Genomic DNA, 13689 nt, shown 5'->3' with positions numbered 1-13689 from the left:
TCCATCAGGACCTAGCAGCGTCAGTCAGGGCCACACAGGACGGTAGGTGCACGGACCAATTTAGATCTAGTGGTGTCCCCCAGGGCTCCTCTCTTTCCCCCTTGCTATTCAATCTGTATATCTTTCCTCTTATTTTCGCTCTTCAGCAGCTGGAGGTCACCGTGTACAATTATGCGGATGACCTCCAGCTCATCTTTGATCTATCCTCTTCCCCCCTTTCCGTTTCTAATTTTCAATTCACCATGACATTCATCAGGGACTGGATGAACCACAACCATCTTAAACTGAACCCGGATAAAACCGAGTTGGTTCTCTCCGGTGGTTCCTCCAGTCCCTGGAACTCTCTTTTCTGGCCCCCCACTCTTGGTCCCTCCCCCACTCCTTCTACCACGGTCAAAACACTGGGTGTTAAAATTAACAACCAGCTCACCCTCCATTCACAAATTAGCTCGGTAGTCTCCTCCTGCTTCCTCACCCTCCGAACCATCCGCACTGTCTCCCGCTTCTTTTCTCCCCAGGCACTTAAGGTGATCATGGCCGCACTGGTGATATCACGGCTGGACTATGCCAATGCCCTCTACAACGGCATCCCAGCATACAGCCTGCGAAGGCTTCAGATGGTCCAGAACCAGGCGGCCCGGTTGGTCTATGGTCTTCCACGTTATCATCACTCCACACCCCTCCTCAGGGAGCTTCACTGGCTTCCTGTTAAGGAACGCTCCCTGTTTAAGATCGGCTGCATGGTCTTCCAGGCTCGTCAAGGCACTGCCCCCGCCTTCATTTCATCGCTAATAAAAGATTACGTCCCCACGAGAGAGCTTCGTTCTTCCTCCAAGTCTCTCCTTCAAATCCCGCGATTCAAACGGAAAAGGTGGGGTGGAACCACCTTTTCCACCTTGGCGCCCACCTTCTGGAATTCCCTCCCCGATCACCTTCGCTCTGCCACTCATTATCTTTCTTTTCGGAAAGACCTTAAAACGTTTCTTTTCAGACAGGCCTTCCCCGTGTAACTTCCCTTCCCCTCTACGACAGGTTCTATTTCGTTGACTCAGTTGCCTAACTCTCTACAAGCGCCAAGAAACCGTACGGTGCACGCTGCGCTCTATAAATGTTTTAAATTGGAAATTGGAAATTAGACGGGGAGTCAGACAAGGTTGCATTCTGGCTCCTCTTCTTTTCACGATCTACATAAATGGCTTGGAAAAATCTTTAGTCAAGGTTGGTGCGGACATCCCTAGTGCAGGTGGAACGGGTATACCGGTCCTCCTGTACGCTGATGACGCCGTACTCATCGCCCGTACAGGTCTGGGTTTACAAAGGCTGTTGGACAGCTTTGGAAAATTTATGGAAGCCCTAGACCTCAAAATCAATAGTAAAAAATCCCATGTCATGATCGCAGGGGCCGGCAGGAAACCCAGGAATGTCAACACCTTTAGATGCCTGGGTGCGGAAGTTGCAAGGGTCCCAGTCTTTATGTACCTGGGGGTTCTATTCGATGAGAAAGGTAATTGGGGTCCCCAGATGAAGCATAAAAGTAACATAGTGGTTAGATCTACCACAGGGCTTCTCAATTTTGCTAAAAGATTGGGAGCGAAACCCATGGAACCCATGCTCAAAATCTACAAGGCCAAGTGCGGTGCAATTGCGTCTTATGGGGCATCAATTTGGGGATGTGCCAATGTGGACAAAATTCAATTAGTAGAAAATAAGTTCTTCAGATCACTGCTGGCGGTACCACATTCATCGTCAACCATGGCAGTACACAGTGAACTTGGAATGGGTTATATCACAGATCTTCTTAAGGCAGCACCGTTGATTTGCTGGGCAAAGACATGGCTGAATGAGGACATTACTCTTAATCATCTCATCCTTAAAGACTGTCTGGCTCTTGATAAGGCACATAGCATCCCATGGCTGGCATACGTTAGAGCGGCGTGTGTCAGGCTGGGACGCCCGGATCTGTTTTCCACCCCAGAGGGTATTAAGAAAGAGGATTTGGGTTGGATCAAGCAGAATTACCGAATCATGGCTGAGGCAGATAGGGAGGAGATAGAACTTAAAAAACCAGGAGTAAGAAGTATTTATGCTCTGCAGTCCTCGCCCCACATAGAACCCTACCTCAAGATTGTAACAAAGCCATACCATCGCTTCTTGCTTACAAGGTTCAGATTTAACCTTATTCATCTTGTGTTGGGTGACCTACAACATTGGGGTAAGCCAGCTGATTCTCCACCATGTTCTTGCGACAACTTCTCGATACAAGACACTCTTCACCTTATTATGTTTTGTGACAAATTTGCGGAGGCACGAAATACATTTTTGTTGCCCATATTACGAGAAGCGGGTTTCTTTCAGGTGAGGCCTGCACTACTGTATTTGCAATTATTAAACAGTGTGCGAGTAATCTTCAGCGTAGCTAGTTGTCTGGTGGCTGCAGCAAGAGTGAAAAACAAAAGAACTCTACATATAAATTGAATTAATCCACTTCCCATAATCATGGAACAGACATTTTCATAAATTTTTAAACTGTTTAATAGTGGTTTTTAATTACACCAGGAGATATTTTGCACTAATTATTCCCCCATGAACGATGTAATATATACATTGTATATAAATGAATGTATGTACATAGATGCTTGTTTTTAAATGTATACATATATTTTTATTCTGTACGTATGTATTGCTTCTTTTATGATTTTAATTAATCGAATAAAGAGTTTTTGACTGACTGACTGACCTGCACACCACGTGCACAGGCACACCTCATGTACAATAGGGCTTTGTACAGGGTTCTGGTGACTTACAGATGCCTTATAGATGCACAAACAACGGTTTTTACTTCTCTGTCCTAATATACAAGAGATGTAGTTGATCTCTTCTGGTCATTAAGGCATTTCTGTGATCTTTTGTGGTAATCAGGAAAAGTACAATAATTGTCCAAAAAGCAGAGTTTGTACCAAGCGGTTCACTGACAAAACATTGACACCCAAAACATCCCCATACCAATATATAAATGTAAAAAATATGTACAACCTATATTTATAAAGGTAAGTACAAACATATCGAAAAATATATTGATGGCATGAATATAGATGTAATAAATATTATTTTTTTATATATATAAAATAAAAGAATGAATATTAAATAATTAACTTAACTAAAAAAACAAATACATTTAATATACAGTTAAAAAAACAGATAAACGTAACACAAAAAAGTTAAACACACATATATAATAAATTATTATATATATTTACTGTAAACCAATTAATAAACTATTAATTTAAATGTATTTTATAATTTAAAATACATATAAACATGTAACAAATAAATATATATATACATATACCAATAACATAAATATGTATGTTAAAAAACATTCTATTATTAATTAAAACATTAAACTATTTAAAAATATTTAAAAAATATCCCACTTCAGTCAATGCAGCAGTAGGATAGCAAAAGGGTAAATATTACTATTCCCACTCCAGTGGTGCAAGAGTAGGGAAAGTGTTGGATAGCAGAGGGGTAAAAATTACTAATCCCACCCCAATGCTTGAAACAATATATAAAATTTTGAATAGCGGCGGGGTAAAAATTACTATTCCCACTCCAGTGAGTGTAACAGTAGGGAAAGAGTTGGATAGCGGAGGGGAAAAATTACTATTCCCACTCCAATGAGTGCAACAGTAGGGAAAGTGTTGGATAGCGGAGGGATAAAAATTACTATTCCCACTCCAATAAGTGCAACAGTAGAGAAAGTGTTGGATAGCGGAGGGGTAAAAATTACTATTCCTACTTCCGTCAGTGCAACATTAGGGAAAGTGTTGGATAGCGGAGAGGTAAAAATTACTATTCCCACTCTTAAAAAATATCCCACTTCAGTCAATGCAGCAGTAGGATAGCAAAAGGGTAAATATTACTATTCCCACTCCAGTGGTGCAAGAGTAGGGAAAGTGTTGGATAGCGGAGGGGTAAAAATGACTAATCCCACCCCAATGCATGCAACAATATGGACATTTTTTAATAACGGAGAGGCAAAAACTACTATTACGACTCCAGTGAGTGTAACAGTAGGGAAAGTGTTGGATAGTAAAGGGGTACAAATTACTATTCCCACTCCAGTGAGTGCAACAGTAGAGATAGTGTTGGATAACGAAGGGGTAAAAAATACTAATCCCACCCCAGTGCATGCAACAATATGGAAAATGTTGACTAACGGAGGGATCAGAATTACTATTCCTACTCCAATGAGTGAAACAGTAGGAAAAGTGTTGGATAGCTGGGATAAACATTACTATTCCCACTGCTATAAGTGCAACAGTAGGGAAAGTGTTGGATAGCGGAGGGGTAAAAATTACTATTCCCACTCCAGTCAGTGCAACAGTAGGGAAAGTGTTGGATAGCGGAGAGGTAAAAATTACTATTCCCACCCCAGTGAGTGTAACATTAGGAAAAATGTTGGATAGTGGAGGGATAAAAAATACTATTCCTACTCCAAAGAGTGCAACATTAGGGAAAGTGTTGGATAGCGGAGGGGTAAAGATTACCATTCCCATTCCAGTGAGTGCAACAGTAGGGAAAGTGTTGGATAGTGGAGAGGTCAAAATTACTATTTTCACTCAAGTTAGTGTAACAGTAGGGAACGTATTGGATAGTGGAGAGGTAATAATTACTATTCCCAATTCAATGAGTTCAACAGTAGGGCAAGTGTTGAATAGCGGCGAGGTAAAAACTACTATTCCTACTCCAGTGAGTGTAACAGTAGGGAAAGTGTTGGATTGTGAATGGATAGAAATTACTATTCCCACTACAGTCACTTCAAAATTAAAAACAATATAAAATGTCAACAACCTCAAATATTTGAAAAACAAAATAAATTAAAAAATACATAAATATCTAAAAAATTAAAATACAAATATATTTAATATTATACATTTAAATATATAGAAACATGTTATAATGTTAAATACATATCACAAATACCTACAAAGATTATATTAATTAAAATATCAAAATAATTTTCAAACATTTTTTTTTTGTTAGAAATTATTTATAAACAAAAACATCATTACATACATTTATTTTATTTACAACCTACCCTATAACACCACACAATTCACAACCCACATCTACATTAAAAATAAAATGTACATCCATAATCCACATAGTAATTATCAGTAAAATAAATAGTTTTAACTAAAAACGAAATTAAAACACATACAAATTAATTCACTTCCCACCCTTTACCCCTACCTAAAATCAATTAAACAATTTCAATATTTAATTTTGAATTAATTAATTAATAATAATTAATAACTAATTATTAATTAATTACAAATAAAATACTTCCTACCCTTTACTCCTATAAACTCCACAAACCACACCTAAAGTTAATCACACAATTTCCATATTTATTTTTTAAATAATTAATATTCAACAACAAATTAATAAATAATTAAAAATAAATTACTTCCCACAATTACCACTATAAAAACCTCAATTAAATAAATATTATTAAATTAAAAAATATCATTCATTTATTTTAATTAAATTACTTCCCACCCTATCCCCCATAAACACACAACCTGCTACAGAACTAAATAAAGCAAAATGTAATTCAAATAAAATTGATAACTACTAAAAATGTAATACAGATATTAAAAAATATAAACAATACTTATACAAAAAAATACATCACCTATGTTTAAAATATACACTAAAATACAAAACACTAATTACAAAATCGATATTGTAAACCACTATACTTTTGCAAACGATATTATTGACTTCTTTATTTTTTAACAATATTTCTTACCTTCAAATCAATATTCTTGACCTTGATATTCTTGCTGTTGATATTTCTCACTGACGATATTTAGGATTCAATATTTCTGTAGTTCCAAATTACCAACTCAATATCTTGTCTGCACACCGTTCCAAGCAGTGGGTCAAGTTAAAGGAGAAGATCGGAAGGAACAATCTTCCCTGAGGTCACTGCTGGTCCTGTTGATCAGCCCATGTATCCTGAAAAAAAGACTAATGAGTTCACATTCTCCCAACTTCCAGCTCTACATTTTTCCTCCCTTACCCCTGCCCCATGTCATACCTGAGAAAAAGATTAATGTCCATCCGTTCGCCTCCTCTCAGCTGCACATCATCTGGCCGACTGAGTAGAGGATAATGCTTATAGAAGAGAAAAGGTTAAGTTGGGATTACTTGCCACTCCTCTTTCTTTCCTATCGGTGCTGCTGATCGAAACCCTTTCTCATTTGGATGCTCATAAGAAGAACCGGCCTTTTGGTTCTGGGCAGCTGGATAAGCCTGACCCTTTGTAAATATGGACCACCACTCTCTTCCAACTTGGATATAAAGTACCTTAGATGGCAGATGGCCAGGGGCCGTATTATACAAAGTGCCCCAAGGGTACAACAGGCATGTGTGCCAGCTTTGTGTGCCCCTGGAGCACTTTGGTATTACAGAAAGGGCCGCAGACGCTTGTGCTGTCCTTTATGTAATACAGATAGTGCTGGTGCCAATACAGTACCACCACGATCACTAGAGGGTGTTCCTTCATTTGCATGGGGGCGTGGCACCATGAAATGAGGGAATCACTTTGCCTCTGCGCCTGCGGCGTATTATAGACTAGCTGTCAGGAGGCACACTGTCAGTTTGTCCCCGATTGCAGCCCTCTAGAGGAGAGAAAGGGGGTCCTATGGACCTCCCAGACATCCCTTTGCAGGTGGGTGCAGTAACCTACTACACCTGCCTACAAGAGGATCCCTAATACCCTATAAAAGTGCAGATGGGTTGCTTCCTGCACAGTTAAACATAGCGCTGCTGCTTTAAAGCCGCTCTTTATTTCACCTGAATGTGCTGCCCCCAGGGCAACATGAGTTTGCGGCTGCCCTGGGGCCGCGCATTCATTCTAATACAGTACAGTTTCTTTCTTAGCACCGAGCGCACCTTTAGAATGGTGTGCTCGGCACTAACAGGAAGAGAGTGCACCATATTTTATAATACAGCACCTGGTGTATAATGCTTCAACAGTCCAACATTTTCCTCCTTGTGTTTTAGGAGTAAATCTGTAGTGTATACTGTCCCACTAGATGACTCCATGGGCCTCCTGTAGCCAGCACCATCACAAACGTGGGAATTTGTGTCAGGAAGAGCAAGTGTGGCAGCCTAGCCGAGCAGGTCACCCAACTTTTCCACATAGCAGTGGATGTTTAACTTTGTACTGCTGCAATGCGTACTGCAAATAAGAGGCAGCGTTTCCTTGCCCAAACAATCTGGTACCAAGCTATGTAAGACACACCCATCTGTCACCCAACCTCCAAACCCATGGCACCGTCTCTCACATACCCATTTGGCTCAACTCCTCTCTTTATTGCCAAAACGTTCTATTCAACATCAGAAGGAAATGTAATGTATTTTTACTTCTATTTTGATAATATCTTAAAATGTATAATTTATTCTGAGACCTTTTTGGTTGCTTTCATGTTTTTAGGTCTTTATATTCAAATAATTTATATAAATAATACAGATCATTGTTCAATACCGGTTTACATATTTTCTCCAAGAAATCAAATCATTAACATAAGGTTTGATCTTCTGGGACCAGTTTTGGACAGTGAAAGATTGTATATGACTGTTAAATTACATTGTTGAAGCCAAAGCCTGCAGTTAGATAACAGAGGGGACCTGGGACTTCTTTGTCTTCTGATTTTTAAAATCTGACTTTTTAGCGGGAGATGACTATTAGCTCTTATTGAGGCTAAAAGCTGTGGATATGCTGACTTAATTCCATGCATCCCTGTTCCAAACCACCCAGTTGAAGGCTTTCTCTGCATGCGTAACTAATTATTATACAGGGAAAAAATTCTCACATTTGGCTAGAGCGATAGAAGAAATCATATTATCGGTTAATTCATAAATTCACGTATTACAGAAAAAAATCCCCATTTATCTGAATACACTTCTGTAGTCATAGTCATAACTTTAGAATAAATACTTGCAGTTTGCTACAATAAAGTCTTTGGCCCCCATTAGGATGGCGGGCGGACTTTGCCCGCCCACCATCCTCGCGGAAAACGGGACCACCCGCGAGCTGAGCGGCGGTCCCGCCATGCATATTATGATGCGCCTGCCACACTGACGGGCGCATCATGCATTTATAAGATTGCGGCGGGCGGTGTTTACACCAGCACCCTCCGCAATGTTATAAATGCATGGCATGCATTTGCATACACAAAGCAGCAGGCACCGCGCGGTGCCTGCCGCATTGTGTATGCAAATGCAGGGGGGTACCACAGGTACCCCCTATGTGCACCCCCCACCTCGCTTTCACCATGGGGGCCTGCAACGGGCATGCATGCATCTGACGACGCCCATCCAAATGTGGCTGGCGGTGTCCGATAGACACCGCCACCATATCAACCCTTTTCCACTCTGGCCGCAAGGCGACCGGGGCGGAAAAGCAGCGGACGGTGTTTCCATCACCGCTGTCCCCCCCCGCCATAATAATATGGCGGGGGAAATGGGTGGCGGGCGGACAAGGATGTCGGGTGGCTCGCCACCGCCCGCATGGCAGTGGCAATCCGCCCGATATCCTAATGGGCCCCTTTGAGTGATTAAGCCTCTGAGACCGCCTTTATGAGCACCCACCTCTCCTCCCCCATAAATTCAAAAGCTTGGGAGCAGATTCCCAGCAAAATGTGAGCATTAAAAAAAAAAACACAGAAAATATAGGCGTGCAGGAAGAAAATGCAGCTAAGCTACCAAATATTCCAGGATAATTAGTGACAGTCAATAATAGTGACCAGAATATTACCAACAGCTCCCTACAAGCAGAAAAAGTATTAACAACCTGATAGCTTTATTTTCAACTCTTCAATTAAACAAAAGTCAAATAAAGCTAAGAGGATAACCAGTCACCTACTTTTCCAAACTTCAGGATGGAGTTTCTCTGATTCTGACATTGTTTCAAGATACTCTTAAGCTCATCACTTTCCAGAAGGTCTGGCTTTTTGCATTACTTGTCCCTGCCTTCCAACCCAATTAGTTGGACCAAACACTCTTCCACGGCCACCTTCTCACACCAAGAAAGCAAAAGGAGGGAGAGCCGAAGCCGACAGATGCCTGCAAGGTCACGCTTCCGCCTATCTCTGCTTCTGGTCCACAAAACAGCGTCGCATACACTTTCAGTTGGACCTTCGTGGCCTCCAGCCGGATGATCCAGGCCATTGCACCAATGACAGTCTCAGCTGCCTTCCTGGGTGTCCCGCTACTTTAATGTAAACTTGCGAGTTGCCCAAAGCTGAGGCTAAGCACTCCACCAGGACCCGCCTGCGCATACTTAGGAGGCCATTAGGATGGCGGGCAGATTGCCCCTGCCAGGCTGGTGGTAGCCACCGCCGGCCTGGCGGGGGCAATCCGCCCGCCATCCGCACTGAAATGACCCCCCGCCACATTAGGATGACTGGGGGGTCCGTGGCGGACGGAAAGACCGTCCGCCACGGCCGGGGCTTAAAAGGTTTAATATGGTGGCGGTGTCTATTAGACACCGCCAGCCATATTATGATGGGCCAAAATAGATGCCTTCCGTGGCGGCATGCGGTCATCACTTCGGGGGCCCCCTGCGGGCCGCCGGAGTGAAGGAGAAGGGGATGCACACGGGGGTGGGCATTTGCATTAACAATGCGGCAGGCACCTCGCGTGCCTGCCGCTTTGTTAATGCAAATGCATTCGTGAATTTTTTACATTGTGGCGGGCGGTGCTGAGAGCACCGCCCGCCACAATGCTAAACATGCAGGATGCGCCCGCCACAGTGCCGGGCGCATCCTAAGACCCCCCATGGGACCCCCCCGCCCTTATGGCGGGCAGCCCCAATGACTGATAGGATGGCGGGCGGACTAAGTCCACCCCTCCTCCTAATGACCCCCTACAGTTGATTTTATGTGGTCCAGAAATTTGGAAAAAGAAACTAAACGAATGAAAATACTTTCTGGGAACTCATAGATGCTGTCCTTAGCCTGTTGTCCTCTCTTTGCAGGACTCGTTGTTGACTATAATGAAGGGGCCTCTGCTTTACATGTCTTTAACTCCTTTCTGTAATGAATATTCTAAGGGATGTTCAGCGAAGTTTTGATGGAACATTTATAATGCACAATACTAAATAAACGCTGTGTGATACCAAAGGCTTAAAAAGCTCAGTGATGAAACTGGAATTTATAAAGATGTCTAAGTCCTATGGCCTGATGCCTGCGGCCTGCTTTGAAACGTTTTAACCGGGAGGTGCCCCTTCTAGAAATCATTGTAGGCGCTTGACACAAGTATGTATCACAGTTGCTCACTAATCGTGCTCAAACAGTGAGCCAAACTCCAGTGCAGAAACATTTCCCACAAATGACTCTCTAGCATTTTATGCCCGTGGACTCCACAAATGCCCAATTCCAACATCTTGAGACGAAGTGTGATTTATATGCTTAGAAACTGAAACGAGCATAATCAAAATCATGTATTCATTCATTTGTTTTTATTTTGTTTTAATCTCAGTTTCCTTTATCCCATTCCTAATGTATCTGTCGGTTATGCTGTCAGATCATATTTGACTAATATATAAATTAATCATATATTTAATATAAATGCGATATTAATGGGGTATGAAAGATAACATTATTACAATGTATATGTTGCTGACATTTCACAAACTGAAACGTAAACAGCAGAAGTGCTTCCTTTCCAGGGTGGGAGAAAAATAAGTACATGTGCGTTTTTTGTCCTGGGGAAGAAATTACCACATGGGAAAAAAATATTTTCCTGGTGAAGAAGAAAAAGGTTAAAGATTGTCATTTTACACATTTTTACTATGCACACTCCAGTGGACGGTCCACCATTGGGACAATCACCTCAAGTATACATAATGGAGCTTGACCATGCGGGGACCATCAATGATTTGTAATATTCATGGTGTATTTAGAACTCTGTGAAGCCCTGGAAAAGCAAAGATCTGTCCAAATCTTAAGCCTAAGGCCACGATGTGTAGATTTGCAAATTTTTTGTAATTGTAAATAAGATATGTGTTTTAGAATTCCAACTTTTTTTTGGTACTGCCTAACCTTTTTTTTTCTCACAGGGATACCCGTGAATTAATGGTAGGTTTAGGTTTACAGGAGTATACCTGAAATCTTTCACTCCAAACCCGATGGATTTCTTCAATTGAAAATCCACCCGTTTAAAGTTAATGTCGAAGAATGGTTTGCATTTGAGTTTATTGCTTTTTTTCTTCATAGAGAAACTAAAATTTCTTGTCCAGAAATGTGTCCCAATACAACCTCATGACATATTTGAGTGATTGTGGCTCTCTTCTCACACGGAATTCAAACGTATACGTTTTTGTCGTTATAAGTGACGTATGGTGGATGGCTCTCCTGGATCACCTACCTAAGGGGAGCCGACGCACTGGCAAAAAGATATTCACCCCGGAAATCCACCTCCAGAGACTTATGGAAATCATTGACAAGGCCCTACCAACTTTCGACCCACCATAAGTTATGAACAATCCAAGTTTTGACCCCTAGCCAGCAGAAGATTTTAGGCCTTGCTGTTACCTGACCTAAGCTATACTCTCCTTTCTCCCTTTAATTATTCACACTTCTTTCTCTTTCCTTCTCTCTACATTAATCCAAAGTATTACAGAAAGGGGGCCCATCATAAACCCACCGTGTATGATCTACATATGTTTATAGCAGGTGGACTCCCCGTAGCGAAGCCACCCTGGTTTACTGTTTGTATATGCATAAATACCATAAATAAAAATAAATAAATGCACCTGGAAATTTGGTGTGAAAAACTACATGGAAAGGTTTTGTGGATGCCCACAGAGCGTGGCCCCACATCCCCTTACCCTAGACACCCTCTTTGCTCCCTGCCAACCGCCCCTCACCCTCTCTAGCTACTTCATTGATGATTACCACCTCCTATGAGGAGATGGTAATATATGCACAGTAGATCCTGGAATTGGGAAAAACAGTGAATTAATTAATCATTAACATTTTGTAATGTAGAGCATTTTAACCCTTTAAGTGCTGCCGTCGGCCAACGGTCGTCACGAGCACTACCTTGCCAGTGCTGCGCACGACCGTTGGCCGACGGGTCAGCATTCGTTATTCGAACGCTCAGCACTGGGCGCTGAACGTTCGACGCTCGGAATGATGTGAATGGGCAAATATGGCGAATGTGAATGGAGTCATGGGGCCACATTTATGACTGTCAGTTGTTGCGACTAGCAATTTGCGATTTGTAGCGAATCTCAATGTGCATGTCACAAAACGTGATGTACAACAGTGTCTATTACACTGTTTGCAATTCCCAAATAGGTCGCAAGGAACCTGCCTCATTAATATTCTTGAGGCTGATCACAATTTGTGACCCATTGGGAATGGCTGGTACTCACAGGGATGGTGGCCTGCTGGGGTAAGCAGACCATCATGTCTGTGTCTGCTTTTTAAATAAAACAGGTTTTAGGGATTTGTTTGCTGCCCATTTTCCTTAAAGGCAAATGGGATGCATTTCAAAACTAAAAATGAAGTTTTTTTTTAATTTTTTTACAGTGGGCAGTGGTCTTTCTCTGAAAAATGTTGGTGCCCCCTTTTTCACAAAGGGGAAGGGGCCCCTTGGAGACCCCTTACTATTTGCAAATGGCTTACCACCAATTTAAAATTGGCGGTAATCTGAAAATCTTTTGCGACTGCATTCCTGGTCGCTAAACATTCATACATACCAGTGCGACTTGCTATTAGGAAGGGACGCCCTGTACACGCCCCTTCCTAATAGTGAATCGCTAACCCTATTTTGTGAGTCGTAATAGGTTACCGGGAGGCAAAATAGGGTTGGTGCATAGGAAAATATATTTTACCAGTCGCAAACGGCCCAATGGGCCATTTGCGACCAGTGAAATGCGTCGTACATCTGGCCCAAGGTTCATTAAACATATTCATGGTTTGTGCCTGGTATGGAAAACATTTCACTTTCTTAATATAGTCTTTCGAATGTAGTGTGACCAGAGCCATTCAGCTCGTACATTCCAATCACAGAAGTGTCTCCTTCCTATGAGTAACAAATGTGCATTATTTTTACTTTTCAGAGCTCCCCCTGTGATAGGATATTTGCCTTTTGAGGTTCTGGGTACATCTGGCTATGACTACTATCACATTGATGACCTAGAACTCTTAGCAAGATGTCACGAACATTGTAAGTATTAGAAGTGAAAGTTTAGTGATTTTCATAACAATGTGTTGCATTTATTTTGTTTAATTTAACTGTAATTTGATTCATGAAGCACTTTCAGCAAAGCATTGTGCATTTTTAAAAATACAGTTCAAATAATTGAAATAGCATTAAATAAATAAACAACCTCATAATGAGAATCAAGAAGAACCTGTATAAAAGAAGGTAACATCAGTGTAAACAAGAATGTGCAGAGAAATCTATGGTGTGGGAAAAAGTGAGAAAGATCGAAAATGAGAAGAGATTGTCTGTATCCATCTAAGCAATTCCTTTTCTGTGCTTTTTACAATCTACTGATGCTAGCTGTCTGATGCCTGTTTCATGTTTCCAAAAATTCGATTTATTTTTATTTTACATTTTTTTATATATAAGGTTTTATCTGGCGCGAACATGACCCAA

At 41.5% G+C, this 13689-nt stretch overlaps 1 protein-coding gene across 1 annotated transcript in view; it reads left to right on the top strand.

The window, feature by feature from the left end:
• NPAS2 (neuronal PAS domain protein 2) overlaps window positions 1–13689 on the top strand; it is a 492166-nt gene that overhangs the window by 306797 nt on the left and 171680 nt on the right. Inside the window, exon 10 of the mRNA XM_086933390.1 lies at window positions 13148–13254. Coding sequence (XP_086789516.1) covers window positions 13148–13254 — 107 coding nt within the window. The remainder of the gene's footprint in view (window positions 1–13147; window positions 13255–13689) is intronic.

The sequence above is a fragment of the Lissotriton vulgaris genome, chromosome 8 (assembly GCF_964263255.1).
Source record: "Lissotriton vulgaris chromosome 8, aLisVul1.2, whole genome shotgun sequence".
Taxonomy (NCBI): domain Eukaryota; kingdom Metazoa; phylum Chordata; class Amphibia; order Caudata; family Salamandridae; genus Lissotriton; species Lissotriton vulgaris.
The sequence above is the reverse complement of the archived record's forward strand: the minus strand, read 5'-3'. Positions and strand labels throughout refer to the sequence as shown.